The following is a 16762-nucleotide window of genomic DNA, read 5'->3' on the forward strand; positions in this document are numbered from 1 at the left end:
ACAGAAAGAAGAGGGCCTCATCTCATCTCCCTTTTTGGAGAAGGAGTAATGTAGGGGAATACTAGGCCCTGCATACAGTAAGACAACAGCCTCACTCACCTGATCCTTGTGGGGGAGGATATATTTCACAAAAGTATCTTTCACAAATAATTAAAGTACCAGCACATTCTTACTTAGATCTTTCTTCTTAATAATTCGCTGATGTTTTTTATGACATAAACTGTTGTGATATACGATGACGTGTCACTGCCCTCGAGGTCTGCTGAGGTTGGATAAGATTAGGGTTTTCCCCCAGAGAGATTTCCTCTTTCGGGGTGTGTGCATGCTAAGTCTCTCAGTCACGTCTGACTCTTTGCAGACCTATGGACTGTAACCTGTCCGATTCCTCTATCCATGGACTTTTCCAGACAAGAATACTGGAACACGTTGCTATTTCTTCCTCCAGGGGATCTTCCCAACCCAGAGATCAAACCTGCATCTCTTGCATCTCCTGCAAAGGCAGGCAGATTCTTTACCACTGTGCCACCTGAGAAGCCCAGGCTAATTGATTAGATTATTTTTATGATTCCTCATTTCCTTCTTTGTTATCATTTCTTGCTGTGAACAGGCTTCCTTCCTATAGCATACCTTCCTCATTCTTTTGCAATGTGGCCATGTAAACTAGATACCTGAGTTTGTTAGAACTGTGTGTAAAACAAGAGTTAAAAGGCTCTGAAGAGGGCCTTGGGGGCTCTAGTGAGTAACATGCATGAGCTTCTGAGCACACTCTGTGTGCCAGTCACTTGAGCTACTTAAAGCACCCAGCTCTACTTGACTCTGCTCTACGCTGCCAGGCAGCAGGATTGAGGGAGGTATGGCTATAAAGGGGGCTTAGGAACCATTTCAACAATGATAAAACTCTGACTCTCAGAAGGAGGATACTTTCCAGCTACACCCAAAAGTCCTTCTCTTTTGAGAAACGAGGAGGGCTGGTCAGATAATCTTTCTTTGAGAAGCCTCCTATGAAATAAATACATGGACAAAATTAACAATCCATGGTTCTCAGGGAAGCCTAAGCAGCACATCAAGATTAAATATTGGGTAATGGGGAAAAATGTACCAGCATCATAATTTATGTTGCCGTTTACTGAAAATGTAGGATGTGCCAGGCTCTGTTCTAAGAGCTTTACAAGGAGTTCTTTCCACAAGCATTTTAAGGTAGGTATTATTAGAATCCCCATTTTAGAAATGAGGAAATTTGCCCAATATCATGTATCAATTAAGTGATGGAATGGGATTTGAACCCAGGTCTGCAGACTGAATCTAAGCTTTCAATCACTTTCATTTAAATTCATACTTCCTGGTTCCTCAATATCAACAGCATTCACCAGGGTGTGCTGTTTCCCATCCTTAGAGGTCCCACCTCTACCCTTTTGGACTATTTGGATGCAATACTCCTTTTTTTGCAATGTACCAACTCTAAGGTCAGTGAAAGACACAGGTGTCTGTGACTCTCCCCTCAACCCAGAATCAAATTGAGATGAGACAGTTTGATAGGAGTTAGGATCAACTTGACCCATTTGGGGAATCAGGTAAAATCTGGGGAGATTAAGCAAAGAAAGGGGAAGCCAGCTCTCGGTCCTCCTTGCCATATGGCAGGTGTGTGGGCTGCATTTACGTAATCAGTGCCTGTTCATCCCAGCTGTGGTTTCTCACTCAGAGTTATATGAATACTGCAGGGCTTCACACACTATCTGGAGATCTAATTATTAGTTTCCTAAACCCAGCAGAGTGCCAGCTGCAGAAAGCAGCCTGGATGGCAAGGGAGGAGGGACGCGAGTGCTGAGTCAGGCTGGGTTGTTACTAAACGTCACATTCAGCACCTGCCCCATGGGCTGAGCATGCCAGACACCAAGGCAGGATGCCAAGCCCGAACGCCCTGTAGGAGGTTTGCTCTTAGGTGGCATGTCTCTTTCAGGAGCCAGCTCTCCAGGCCTTTCCTGGAAGGAAAGTTTCCGGGCTATCGATGAGAACCACCACTTCCCCCCACACCCCAAATAAGAATGGCAGAGCCCAACGTCCTTGCCAGGTATCTACAGCAGAAGTTCCTGCCAGTTGGTCATCTTATCTTTTTTTTTCTGTAACCCAGAGGCCCTTGGCATCGCTCCCAACTGTGATTCCAGAGTGTTGCTGCTTTAGGAACCGGGCCACTGCTGTCCCAGAGCCCCCACTCACCTTGGCAAAGGTCCGGAAGCCCTGGAGGATGGGTCTGTAGCCTGTACAGCGGCATAAGTTTCCTGTGGGCCAAGGAAAAACCTGCAATGTCAGCACTGGCCCCAGAGCAGCTAAGAGGTTTGTGGCTTTGCTCCCAGTGCAGTTAAATGCTCTCTTTATATATTCTATTTTCTTTACTTGGCATGATCCTCCTTTTACTTGTACCCTTGACTTCCAAACATCTGTCACTTCTTCCAGGAAGCCTTCCTAGAATGCTTAGACTGAATCAAGTGCCCCCCTAAGTCCTCCCGTGGTGACTCCTAGTCAAAGCTTTATCAGTGAGCTTATCAAACTACATTATAAACTCTCTTCCCCTTCAGAACATGGACTCCTTGAGGAGAGGGACTGTCTTCCATTCCTGTGTCCTTGTACCCTGTCTAGTGCCTGGCCTATGACTGGACTTCATGTAACTGACTGGAATAAATGGTGCACTGAAAGAAATTGAATGGATGGCAAGCCTTCTCTATTCAATTCAGAGGAAGAGATAGCGGGTCCAGCCAGCTGGGCCCATTCACAGAAGGCAAAGTGGGGAGCCAGTTCCTGCCCCAGACTCAGAACCAGGGCCGCCTTCTTCATACATGGCCTTTGCCCCATGGAACCCTGCTCTGGGGAATCTGCCAGGGCAGATGCCATGTCACTGGCTTCTGTGCAGTTTCCCAGATGATCTCCTCCCACGCCAGGCACTCAAGGTCACCCTTCCCAGCACAGAGCTGGGTCAGGAAGACAGCGCAGGAAGATGGACACTAAGGCGGGAGAGCCCAGAGGGTCTTCAAACCAACCAAGTGTTCTTCAAAGTAAGAAAGGGCCATTTCCCAACAAATCTTAGCTACCATGATGGGGCAGCCTGGGCCCTTTCCTCAAGTGCCTGGAACTCCTAGTTCACTCCTGGCTTCCACTCTGCCCCTGCCCTGCCCTCCTCAGAAACCCACTTGCCCCTTTGCCTCCTGGGCCCTGCACAAGGCCCATACCTTGGAAAGCATCCTCGATTTCTTCAACAGTGGGCTCGGGCTGATTCCGAAGCAGCGTGTACATGCTCATGACAATGCCGGGGGTGCAGAAGCCACACTGAGAGCCGTGACTTTTGGCGATTCTCTCCTAAAAGGGGCAGATGACATAGACACCTGTGTTGGCAGAACCCCTGCCAGGCTCCCTACGTGACTCAACTGAAGACAGCCCATGTTGACAGTCTGCACTGCCCAAAGTCAAATCCGAGTGTCCCCACTCACCAGCTGTGACCGTGGCCAGGCTACCAAGTCTTCCTAAACCTTGTCCGTTTGTTTAGCACTACCCTAGCACTTATCTCCAGAGCTGTGCTGAGAATTCAGTGAGATCATTCATGTAAAACGCTTGGCCATCATACCTGGCACAGAGTAGGGAGTTAGCCAATGGAAGTTATTAATAGGACACCCCCCTCTAAGAACAGCGACAATTAGAACCACTCTCTTCACTAAAGACAGAGGAGGAAGATTTAAGAGATTTAAGGGATGTGTGTAAGATTGCACTTGGAGAAAGCGAGAACTGTGTTAGGTTCTCTCAACTACACTACCCCACAATCCAAAATCAACCAAATGAATGCATTTTATTCCAAATTAGAACGCCTCTGTATTCTTAAGTGAAGGCAGTTCTTGAAGTCCAATGGATGGAGACTTAAGAATTGGAGAATGTGTGCTATAGAATTCACTAAAAGCATTGAACATCACAGAATTTTCATTCAGACCTGCCAGATCTTTATTACAATGAAATTCTCCTCATCTACATTATTTTTTAATCTCTTGGGAATCTCTCTTGGAACGTATGTCAAGTAAAATTGCTAGAATGTTGTATCACCAGTACTTAGCACAGATAGTCATTCATTTGAGAAGTATTTACTGAGAATCTATTATGTGCCAGGCATAGTATATCCCCTGGGGATGGAGCATGTAAAAGAGAGATGAAGTCCCTGGTCTCACGAAGCTCACATCCTTATGGGGGAAATACTGACAAAAACAAAGAAGAAAATTCGAGGCGGAGGTTGGTACTATATAGAGAATTAGTACAAGATGACATGACTCAGAGTGACTGACTAGTGGCTATTTGGAGTGGTCAGAAGAGCCATTCTGATAAAGCGACCTTTAAGGTGAACTTGATTTGGAACAAGGAAGTGAGTTACCCAGGCAGAAGAAACAGTGAGTAAAAGGGCTCTGAGCACAGACAGTGTGAAAATCTGCTGAAAGGCTGGGACAGGTGGAACCCTAGGACAAGAGATGTCAGCTGGGGGGACAGGAAGCAGCCAGAGCCTGCAGCTCTTCACAGCCAGGATTAGGGATCCTGACTGTGATTTTGGGTGTGATGATGGGAAGCTTTTTAAAGGGGAATTTCAGCAGGGCTTGATACGATTGAATTTGTGTTTTTAAAGATTCACTCTAGCTGTTGAATAGAGAATGGCTGTGGGGGCAAGAGAAGACACAGGGGATCATGACATTGACGTGGCCTAGGCAGGAAGGAATGTGACTTGGACCAAACAGTAGTAGGGGAGACAGAGAAACGAATGAAGATTCCATTGTAAAGTCTGGAGGCAGAGTAGCTGTTACTTCTGGATGGACTGGGTGTGGGGAATGCAAACATCACAGAGGACTCCTAGATTTTGGTCGTGAGCAATTGGGTGGATGCTTTGCCATTGACTCAGATGGAGGAAGACCAGAGGAGAACGAAGCTGGGGCGAAATAGAGTTTTTGTTAAGTTTGAGATCAGACAACCATCTAGTGATTCAAGTAGGCAGTTGGAAATCAGAGTCTGATCTCTGAGGAGAGATCAAACCTGAAGATATGGAGATGGCCTTAAACTCATGTTGGGAGAGTATGAAGGTGGAGAAGGGACTGGGCCCAGGCCAGAGCCCAGGGCGCTGCAGCGATTAGGGACTGAGCTGAGGGGGAGCTGCACACGGTTCCAGCACGGAGGGAGGAGGGACACGTGGTGTCATAGAATCCTGGAGGAAAACATAAACGGACAAGGGAAAGTGGAATCGAAGCTTATCTGGAGCCAAAGGAAGTGCATCGGAAATAAGGCTCTGTACCACTGGAAAGGGAGGGCTTTCCCCAGATTCTAGGGATGTGATCCCTGTGTTTAAATAGTTCCTTCTTTCTTTCGTCTATTTGTTTCAAAGTAAATTACAAGCCCTCATTAACCCTCTCACACCTGCTGCAAGTTGGACAGGTTTAGTAACCTGCCACTCTCCTGCCTAGGAAGTGAAGCCACACAGGTGACATAATACCACCTCACCCCCCTCTGACCCCACATGACTGGTCCAAGATGCTCCATCTGGGGGTATAGTTAGCTTGCTCAACTGGCAGCCCTGGCTCCAGGATTCACGTCAGGGACCCAAGGAAGGCAAGATCTGAATGATATGGTACAGGGAATACTAAGAAAAGGGTCTGGCTCAGACACCTTCTGTGATTACACCCTCCCAAAGACCTCCTGCCTCAGTTTAACATGAGCACTGGGAACAGCGGCCTTTCCTTCCACTGCGCTCTGCTCCCGTGTGGGCCCTCTTCCACCTAGTCTACGAACATCCTTTCTCACTCCACAGAACCCTGACTACTGCTTACTCTTGCCCAAAGAGTTCCCAATCTCAACCCATCATCAGGTGCCTGATACCATCAGGGAGAAAACCTTGGTCAGACACCCATGTGTCTCTGACCCAGCCCTTGCTAACCACCATTTTAACGAACTTGTGTTTGGGTGATCTGTGGGTGGGAGGTGAAAGGTGCAATGGAATTCCTGTGGGAGGGAGCAGGGAGTAGGTGGGCTTTTGATCAAAGGCACACAGCATTTGGAATCTTCAATCCAAGAAGGCAGGGGCTTCCTAAGCGCACGTGGGCACAGAGAGGAAGGTCCTCTGCCCCTCCTCCCCCCACCTCTGGTACAGCTAGACCTCCAGCCACCAGATCAAGTTGATCTCTTGATTCCCACGGGGCCATGCAACGTCACCAGCCACTGAAACACAGGAGGGAGCTTCAGGCTCGGGTGTCTCCTCTTTCCACCTCACAGCTAGCCCCTGACCTCCACAAGGAATTGAGGGGGGTGGCCGGCCAGAATGCCTCCTTGGCTCAGGCTGCAATCCTCATCCCAACAATCCAGAGCAGCCTTGGTAGAGCCTCTGGTTACCTGCACAGGATGCAGCCTTGTCTTGGTGCTTCCAATTCCTTCCACAGTCGTCACAGCCACATGGTGCAAGGAGCAGATGGGAGCCAGGCAGGCATTGGCAGAAAAGTGGCTGGAACCCCAGATTAAGGTCATCCCATCGACCGTTTAGGCTCTCAGAGCGGACCCGAGTGCAGGGTCTGGGAGATTCGTGATGCTTGTGTCACTTCTCCTCACTCTACATTATGTTCTCTTTTCCAGAAGTATCCTCATCTCTCCACCCAGGCCAGGGCCCGAGCCCCTCCAGTGTCCTGCGGGGTCGCTCTGGTGCACCCTAGGCCTCTGGGCTGGAGCATGGAAGCCAGGGGCACTTTCAGCTGCCTCTTACTCAGGTAGATCCTGGAGGCCTCTGGGAGGTCCCAAGTCTAATGCGTCCCTTTTTCTCTATGTGCTTAGCTGCTCAGTCATGTGATCCCATGGACTGTAGCCCTCCAGGCTACTCTGTCCATGGGGAGTCTCCAGGTAAGAATACTGGAGTGGGCTGCCATGCCCTCCTCTAGGGAATCTTCCCAACCCAGGGATCGACCCCAAGTCTCCTGCATTGCAGGCAGATTCTTTACTGTCTGAGCCACCAGGGAAGCCTAAGAATACTAAAGTGGGTAGCCTATCCCTTTTCCAGGGGATCTTCCCAATCCAGGAATCAAACTGCATTGCAGGAAGATCCTTTACTAGCTGAGCTACTAGGAAGCCCTTATCACACACTTCAATTTCAGAACCTCCTGTCACTTTTGCTTCTGTGCTTTCACTCACCTCCATTTCTCCCATTCATCTATGCAGAGAGGGAGGCAAAAATCCCCAGATGAACAGCCCTTAGAGCTTCCCCACCTCCATCCTTTTACTGATCTCTCACTCACTCATGCAACCAACATCAGTTACGGAAGACCAACCTTATACCAGGCACACTGCTGAGGGCTGAGGAAATAAAGGTGAATCAGACAAAACCTCTGTCCTTTAATAGCTTGTCTTCAACTCAGGAAAGCAGAAACCAGTGTGAAAATGCAGTTTAAGTATCCTATGGTAAGGGTTGTAGGAGGGCTGTGCACGTGGCACCAAAGAACCAGCACAAAGGGCTCCTAACCCAATCTTAGCAGGTCAAGGAAGCCTTCCTGGAAGAGGTGATATTTTGCCCAGTCCTAAGGTGTTAATAAGAGTTAGTCAGGTAGAGAAGTCCTTGAAAAAAGAACATTCAAGGTGGGAAACAGCTTGTGCAGAGACCAAGAAATGAGTGGACATGGAGCATTGGTAGTTCATAACAGTTTCTGCATGAGCGGAATGCTGGACCCATGGAGAGAAAGAAAACTGGGGAAGAAAGGTGGGGCAAATTGAAAGACCTCACATGCTGAGCAAAAAAACTGGACTTAGACGGGGGCAATGGAGGCCTATTCAAGAATTTCATGGGATGTGAAATGAGCCTGAATTTTAGAAAGCTCATTTTATCAGCAGTGGAGAATCTTGTCCATATTTAAAAGCCAGGAAGATGCTCCCTAAGACATCATTCTATTATATCCCTGGTTATGATAAAAGCCTATTCAGGAACACAGGGCTTTACCCACATGTGTGCATACACACACATACAGACAGATACACACAGACACATCGTCACTCAAAAGCCGACCCCTGCATCCTAGTCCCCAAAGGCAACCAGCCAGCAAGCAAAGGATACATGATCTTGTCTTGGAGACGATCATACTTGGAGAGCATCACTGTACAAGCCCCACAGCCCCCTTCTCCACAGCCCAGCTTGGTTCCTCTCAGCCCCACTGGAAGGTCACGGGTTAAGGAATATGAACTCAAAGAAAAAAGTCTTTGTTGGGCTGCTGGGAAATGCCTGGGCTGAGCTGCAAGTGAAGAGCCATCCATCCACACACAGGCTCAGGGCCCTCAGCCCGGGAGGCAGCAGGTCCAAACAGCCTCCCACTCAGAGAGGCTTCCCTGCAACCCAGGGAGGCAGGGATGGAGCCAGCTCCACTTGCAGAGAAGGAAGGCCCTGGCACCCATGTGTCATCCCCTGGGACTGGAGCTCCACTGCTCTCTAGACCTGGAGATCTTCTTGGGATCACAGTCTTCTAGGTGTGGTCTTAATAGGCCCCCAAACTGGTGGGCTCACTGGGCAGGTGAATCAGGTGCCTCAAAAATGGAGCAAGTGGGGCAATCCTCATCACCCTAGCTGGGCATGCAATGAAGCCACTCAGGCCAGTATGGGACTTGCTGAGTTCAGCTTCCCTCATTCCCTTGCCAAACCTCTTGGACTGATGAAGTCTGGGGACCAAAATTAGAGCTGCATTAAGGGCTTCTGGATATCCATCCCATAAGATATGTGAAAGGAAATTAAAATGAGGATATTTTGGGGGTCAAAAGCCAATACTGGAGACATCTCTTACATCCTGGGAGAAATTAAGAATCTGATACTTTTTGAAGTTTGAAAACTGCCTAGCTAATAGGCTGCCTTGGAGAACAGCAATTATGGTGGCCTCTTTCCCATGGGACACACAAGCTCCCCTGCCGCTTCTCCCTCAGGCTCCCAGGCCTCCAAGCCCTTCAGCTACCTGCTGAAGATGGAGAGAGCTGAGTATCTCATCTCCCGGTTATTTCCCTAATTTTAAGATAAAGTTAATAACTAACAATGATGTACAGCATCTTCTACTTGGAAAGCATTCATATCCATGTTTGATGTTCACCATACTTTGGTTAGTGGGTAGGGCAGGAACTGCTATACAAAACAGTGAAATGAAAGAAAGAAAGAAAGGAGGGAGGGAGAAAGAAAGAAAGCAGGAAAGAAAGGCGGGAGGGAGGGAAGGGAGGAAAGAAGGAGGAAAGACAGAGACCCAAGACGTAATGTGAGCCCTGCAAGATAACAGTCAGTTACTTTGAGTGTTAGGGCCCACACGCAGTCCTCTGGTTCTGGATTTGGAGCCTCCTCCTTCACCATGCTGCTGCCTTTTTTAAGGTACAGCTGAAGAGGGCTCTCTAGATTTAGGGTTTTCCTCTCACTAGTCTGGACCTATGAGATCAGCAGTTGAGATCACTCTAGGGGCTCATGAGGATGAAAGGAAGCAGCCCAAAGGAGTCTAGAGTCTTCTGCTAGCCTGGGGATCTTTCTGGCAGCCAAGATAGAAGTCAAGGTTAGAGTCTTCTCTCTTGCCTGGAACTCTGACAAATAAACTCTCAACATAGGCAGCAACAAGCCACAAGGACTTCATATTTACACAAAGCCATCTTTCACGGTTGGATTTTATTTGTGATTTGGCATTTAAAACAACCAACGGTATGACCAGGAACTTCTGAGCCTGCTGGGTCTTCACAACCTTATTGGAAAACTAAAATTGACGCCAACAATCTAAGAATGAGCCTCTCTTCCCAGGCTGCCTAGGTAGATGGGCTGGAAATGGAGTTTCGTGCAGTTCCCTGATCCTACTGAGTGACTCAGCCTCTACAAAAACACCATCAGGTCCATGTGCTGTGAACCTCCAGACCTGCCCCCTCCAGACCTGCCCCCTCCAGGTTGAAAATCCAGGACAAAGTACTCTAGAGCCAGTCACTCTCTGATAGGAGGTGAAAGAACAAGAGGGAAGGCCATGGATTCCAGGCTCACTTCTGTGGATGTTGAGACAGCTTTTTGCTTTTGTTCCAAAATACATCACTGGAAAGAGCCATGAGACATCGCCACCTCTGGGAGCCACAGAGGTCAGGATGGGCATCACTTTACAGGAGACCCCTGGAAAGTGTCCAGTGGTGGGTGGGAGGTTCAGACCGTGGCCCTGGGCTTCAGTCCAGCTCTCCCAGCATGAGTGCAGAAAACGTGAGGTGGGGGAGGCAGGTGCCTGAACACTCCCAGCCTCACTTCCTCCTCTGTCAAAGGGATCGCTGTGGAGTCAGTGAGACGGCCTACACAAATCTCCTGCACTCTGCCTGTACATGGTCAGTGCCCACTAGATGTAAGCCCCTGTTGTCTTTACTGTTGTTTTTGTTCCAGGGTCTCAGAATCCTTTCCTACTGTGAAAGAACAAAAGGGATGCGGGATCTTACAGAAGCCCTCCCCACACTGGGGATAGAGCCACACCCCACCCCCAGGAGTCCCCAGCCCATGCTTCCCAGCACCTGCCTTTCCCACAGTGGATGGTGCCTCTACACGATTTCCACCTCAGGCATCTCTTCCCCCAGAATACTCCCTTCTCTGACTTTCCCTTTCCCTCCGCAGAGCTTGAAAGCCTTCATGGGACGCGCATTCCTGCATTAACAAAGATCTGCTGAGGCAGACCCCCACCCAACACCCATTCTTCCTGGTGGGGAGGGGAAAGGCCATGAAGCTGGTCAGGGCTAAAGAGGGCCTTTTGGGGCTGCTTGTTTTATAGGCCCAGGATTAAATCTCAGCGTTACTGGAGTCTTAAATGCAAGAGACCTTGAAGAATATCAAGGACAACACTCTTACTTGGCAGCTGAGAATTTCAGACCCGCAGAGTTCAAATGACTTCCCAGGGTCAGACAGCTGCCAAGGGACAGAGTTGTGGCTCAAATGCAGAGCTCCGAAGTGCTCTTTTCTCTGTGCTCCATGACCTCCAGACCAGTTACTAGCAAATGGCCCAGGGCCCAGAGAATGAGTCCCCAGTGGCCCCTCTCCCTCATCCCCACTCCACAGTCAGGATACACTTTCTTCTCAGGTAGGCCAAAAGGTTTGTTTCTGGATCTGCATTTTTCTCCACCACCTATAAAAACAAACACAGAAGAAAACTATATCAAACACGTACTTAGCCATTGTCTCACCCAAGAATTTGCAGAGTTAATGGAGGTGCGTTAAACATATCATGAAAATGAAGGTACTTTTCTTGACCATTCCATAAGATGAACATATTATCTGCAAGCTAAATTGTGTGTAAGCTGACACCCTGCAGTTCTAAAATTCTGCATTCATGCTCGGCTCTGGACCCATGACAGCACGTAGGTGTGGCACCTGCCATGTTGGGCTGATCAAGGCAAAGTCCCCTTTAAGATAAGCATGTCATTTCATTTCCAGCTGCTGGATAACATCTGTGTACACCAGGGACAGACCTCTGGCTTTGCCTCCTGGAGAGTAGACTCTTAGGCAGTAGATTGCCAGTCAGTCGGCCTGTGATTATAGCAGAGTATTGTTTGAGTTGGGTTATCACAATCAACAACACTAACACAGGTTAGAAATGGAGGAAAAGTCTCAAACCAAAGGCCCATGAACAGAATGTTCAATAAGATAGAAAAAACTTGTCTTACAAAGTACAGTGCCAGGTCCTGATGGAAATCATCAAAGGAAATCTGTAAAAATCTGTTTCACGTCTCCTCTTGCATCATCAAGCACAATAGGGTTTGGATGATTGGGGTGATTAAGGGGAGAGCACATGTCATAAGAGGCTTCCCAGGTGGCACTAGTGGTAAAGAACCCGCCTGCCAATGCAGGAGACATAAGAGATGCGGGTTCGATACCTGGGTCAGGAAGATCCCCTGGAGGAAGGCATGGCAACCCACTCCAGTATTCTTGCCTGGAGAATCCCATGGACAGAGGAGTCTGGCCTGCTACAGCTCATTGGGTCACAAAGAGTCAGACACGACTGAAGTGACTTAGCATACATACACACACACAAACGTGTGATAAGAGTTTCTTTAGAGAAACCTGTACTAGAGATCCTACATGTTTCTGAATTATGAGGAGAAGGTATCTGAAATTAAACGATGCTTCCTCCTTGGAAGAAAAGCTATGATAAACCTAGACAGAGTATTAAAAAGCAGAGACATCACTTTGCCAACAAAGGTCCGTACAGTCAAAACTATGGTTTTTTCCAGTAGTCACTTACAAATGTGAGAGTGGGACCATAAAGGAGGCTGAGTGCCAAAGAATTGATGCTTTTGAACTGTGGTGTTGGAGAAGACTCTTGAGAGTCCCTTGGACTGCAAGGAGATCAAACCAGTCAAGTCTAAAGGAAACCAACCCTGAATAGTCATTGGTAGGACTGATGCTGAAGCTGAAGCTCCAATACTTTGGCCACCTGATACAAAGTGCCAACTCATTGGAAAAGACCCTGATGCTGGGAAAGATTGAGGGCATGAGGAGAAGGGGACAACAGAAGATGAGACAATGGTTGGCTGGCATCATCCACTCAATGGACATGAACTTGAGCAAACTCTGGAACATAGTGGTGAACAGGGGAGCCTAGCATGCTGCAGTCCATAAGGTCACAAAGAGTCAGAGATGAGTTAGTGACTGAACAATGACAACAACAGAAACAGACTTGAGAACTAAGTGCAAGGCATGATCCTGGGTCCTGCGGTTGTGGAGAGAGAGCTATAAATTACATTTTTAGGAAAATTGGAGTAATGCTGCATAAAGTCTATAGATTAGGTAACAATGATATAGTAGCACTAGATTTCCTGATTTTTATAAATAGATGGTGGTTATGTAAGAATACCCTTATTCTTAGTTTAAGGGAGAAAGAAGTATGATATCTGAAATTTATCCTCAGTGGTTCATAAAGAAAATTTTATACTTTATATGTTCATTCCAATTAATTACATATTTAAATATATAAAATGATGTACTTATAGATCTATATATCTATGTACCTATATATCATTTTGTTGGCATTCATTTAGCAAGCATTTCTTTGTATTCTTCTTGCAACTTCCTTATAAGTTTTACATTTTTTTTAAGTTTAACTTTTAAAGTTCAAAGTTTGAAAAATAAATTTCTTTAGTAGAGGATTTCTCAGGGTTTTGATATCCATCCATTCATCCTTTCCACATCAATTGGGCACCTACTATGTGCCAACAAAATGGTCTAAGAATATCTAAGAAGAGCATCTTGTGGGGATACTTGTCTTTGAAATACATTTTGGTATATGATAATTTACCTGATCACAATCTATTCTGCCAACCCGTTCATTAGCTCCCAAATGGTAAATGCCTGATCTTGGAGATTGTGTTCCTCTCCTGCATGTGTGTCCCATAGGTTCAGGCCTGGGAGGAGCTTGTAAATGTTGTTGACAACGGGGGTAGGTGGGTAAGTGACTGAGTGTCAACTTATCACTGACTGCTGCTTCTTGTGGGCGTCACTCCTGGACACTTTCAGTTGTACTCTCCATGCAAAATTTTCTAGACTTCTCCAGGGGTCAACATCTTCACTAACCAGAGAGGGACTGTTTGAATAACAAGAATCCAGCACCCGGCCCCCGGCCCCAACACCAACCGCCCCACTGCCAGGAACAGAGATGCAGACACAGAGAACCGACTGCAGAGAGGCGGCCGCAGAGAACGGACTGCAGAGAGGCGGACATAAAGAACGGACATGTGGACACAGCGGAGGAAGGAGAGGGTGGGACAGATTGAGACAGTGACACTGACATGTATGCTCTACCGTGTGTGGGGTGGACAGCTGGTGGGAAGCAGATGTTAGCACAGGGAGCTCAGCTCAGTGCTCTATAACAACCTAGAGGGGTGGGATGGCGGTTGGGAGAGAGGCTCAAGAAGGATGGGATATATGTATACTTATAGCTGATTCATGTTGCCATACAGCAGAAACCAACACAACGTTGTAAAGCAATTATCTTCCTATTAAAAGTACATTAAACAAAAAAAAAGGAATCGAGCCAAAAGCATGGTCACTACAGTGATTCCAAAATACTGGGCAACTCTTTCCCTTTGACTGTGACTTCAAATCAGAGGAAGTGGAAGCCATAGTCACCAAGGCCTGTCACCACCACAGAAGGCTCTGGAGGTATTTGATCATTTGTATCTTACACCCTCTCCAGATGACAGCGAGTGAAGACAAGAGTCCTAGACTGTGGTTTGAAAGAGGAACAGGAGGAAGTGCATATTTAAGAGTGAGTCAGCAAGTTCCATCAGCTTCTTTGGTAACCTCCTTGCACAATGTCTGGTAAAGAAAGATCTAGAATATCTTGGGAATAGAATTGGGAAGAAACAGATGCCTCTATTTGACTGGGAATTCCTTGGTTGGTCCAGTTTTTACAGCACTGTTTTCACCTCATCATTCCTCACCTTGCCTCACCACCTTTCCAGTAGATTCTCAAAAGTTCACGTTTACAAAATTAAATGTGCCAATATTCATCACAGAAACTGGGAGTAGTCGAAGTTTCAAGAGATGGTAGAGTTTGATGCAGTAATACCATCTAAAAAATTTTAAATTGCTTTCCTAAGGTGAAAATAAAATACACAGGGCAACAATTTTCAACAAACCAGACTGATGTTGAAATGCTGCTTTCTAGATTTGGTGCATCACAGCAACCATCCCCAAAGAACCTTGCACTGTCACACATGAATTGATGGCTTCATAAACCATCAAAACTTTGAGTTAAGTCACTGAATCCAGCTGCTCATCCATTACAAAAATCACTTAGAAAAAATGCCACGGAAGATGCCTCTGTGTAAGTAATATGTGAAGAAGACCTATTCAGCAACCATTTCTTAAATCTCTCCAGTGTAACTTTGCGTGTGACAGCATTGTTGGAATTCTTGGCTGCAGAAATCTTACAACCACCAACGTGCAAGCTTTGCCCTACCTCTTAGCTTGCTGTCAGAGGCCAACCCTGAAAGGAAGTCAACACAGAGAAACTACTCTGCACCCGAAAGAGCACAAGTGACCTCCTTCCCCAGGGCCACCTGCTGATACCACTGAAACTGAATCCGACCACTTTGGAAGCCCCTTACGTTGCAACAGCTCACAGCATTCCCCTGGTAGTCACCCAGACACACCCTGACAGTTTAAGCACTAGTTGCATTTTAATTCTTGAAAACTGCCTCCAAAGTTGCCTAGCTTCTCAACTTAAAATTGCCAATATTGTGAAACAAAATTGCTCTGACTCCTGGGTTTGGCCCTCACTCATAAAATCCACACGGCCGTCCACAATGTGCAACCACAGCTACCCTTTTACTGTCCATTTCATTCACAGTCGGGGAGCTAAAGCAAGCACCTCAGCACCGGTGGAGGGAGGGCAAGTGGACGACAACGGAGACAATGTGATGTGTTTACAGCTCTCTCCAACTGCTTTAAAATTTGCAAAAATTCTTATCCTTCTGGTGCTGCAAGGACTGGTACCCATGTCATAAGACCCTCCTCTGCCCCATTCCATCCCCACTTTTCCTAGGTCCCTATGCACACCACTGAAGTTGATCCAAGTGGGCAATTTTTATCAAAGTAAGAGGTTTGTGACTCGATGGACATGAGTCTGAGTGAACTCCGGGAGTTGGTGATGGACAGGGAGGCCTGGCGTGCTGCGATTGATGGGGTCGCAAAGAGTCGGACACGACTGAGCGACTGAACTGAACTGAACCAAGAGTGGGGTGGGGGGATCCATGCCCTTTAGGAAACAAGCATTGTGACTTGACACAAGATGTCAGTATATGTCCTCACGCAAGTTAGCTGTTACATTGATACGGATGAAATTTCAGAATCAAAGCAGTCTACACGTTATACCCTGAGATAAGCAAGAAAACAGTTCCTGTTCCTTTTCTCAGTAAAGAGAGCAACAAAAGCCTTAGGATACGTTTGATTAAACACCGAAATAGAGGTGGAGTGGGTGACCTCCAATCTCAGCTAGAACCCTGTCCACCTTTCTCAGCTTGGTGCCAGCATCTCTACAGGCTGGGAGCGTGGGGGAGGGAAGTGCTCACATATACCCCTCTTCTCTCTTCCCTCCCCATCACTCCTCTGCCCCATGAGGATCTTGACTGGGTTCTAGACCCGAGAAGGTCTTCTCTCCCCAATGATACCCCCAATTCAGGAATAGCTTTGAAGGAAGAGAAAGCAAGAAGGTGAACAAATGAATGAGAACCCAAAAGAGAGAGGACAAACATTCTTCCCGGGGATCAGGGAAACCAGAGGAAAAATCAGCTTCTGCTTACCTTTTTGCCATTCACAAAGAAAACCAATTCATCTGCTGTCATTGTCAACAGGTTGGGGGTCCCCGAACTCCAGGTACCTCACGCCTAAGAGGCACTGCCTGTTATCACTGCCTTGCAACTTGACAAATACACCTCTCCCCAAAAAGAAATGAAGTCAGCCAATGGGAGGGACCAAGCTTAGAGCTTTGGGGCACAGAGAGTTCTTGGCACAAGCCACCAGTTTACATAATCAAGGAAAATGCAAACAACCATACTCAGCAAATCACACCCCCAACACTTGTGTCCAAGAGCACAGAGGAAGACACAGTGGATACAGTGCCGTGTGTCTTAGGCATCACCCTCAGGGAACCTGCTTCATCCCCCTACTTGAAGACAGAGAAGGGGGAGGGGCCGTGGTCACAGTCACAGTCATGGTCGATAGAGGTGAGTCACATCCTCCAAGTCCACACTT

General features: G+C 47.3%; 1 protein-coding gene across 1 annotated transcript in view; it reads right to left on the reverse strand.

Annotated features, from left to right (window-relative positions):
• Positions 1–16353, reverse strand: part of XDH (xanthine dehydrogenase) — a 67245-nt gene extending 50892 nt beyond the window's left edge. Inside the window, exons 1-6 of the mRNA XM_052647997.1 lie at positions 16312–16353; positions 11078–11135; positions 8096–8192; positions 6397–6505; positions 3222–3348; positions 2215–2276 (exon numbers count right to left, since the gene is read on the reverse strand). Of these exons, the coding sequence (XP_052503957.1) occupies positions 2215–2276; positions 3222–3348; positions 6397–6505; positions 8096–8192; positions 11078–11135; positions 16312–16353 (495 nt within the window). The remainder of the gene's footprint in view (positions 1–2214; positions 2277–3221; positions 3349–6396; positions 6506–8095; positions 8193–11077; positions 11136–16311) is intronic.
• Between the last annotated feature and the right edge of the window lie 409 nt (positions 16354–16762).

Source organism: Budorcas taxicolor, chromosome 11 (assembly GCF_023091745.1).
Source record: "Budorcas taxicolor isolate Tak-1 chromosome 11, Takin1.1, whole genome shotgun sequence".
Taxonomy (NCBI): Eukaryota; Metazoa; Chordata; class Mammalia; order Artiodactyla; family Bovidae; genus Budorcas; species Budorcas taxicolor.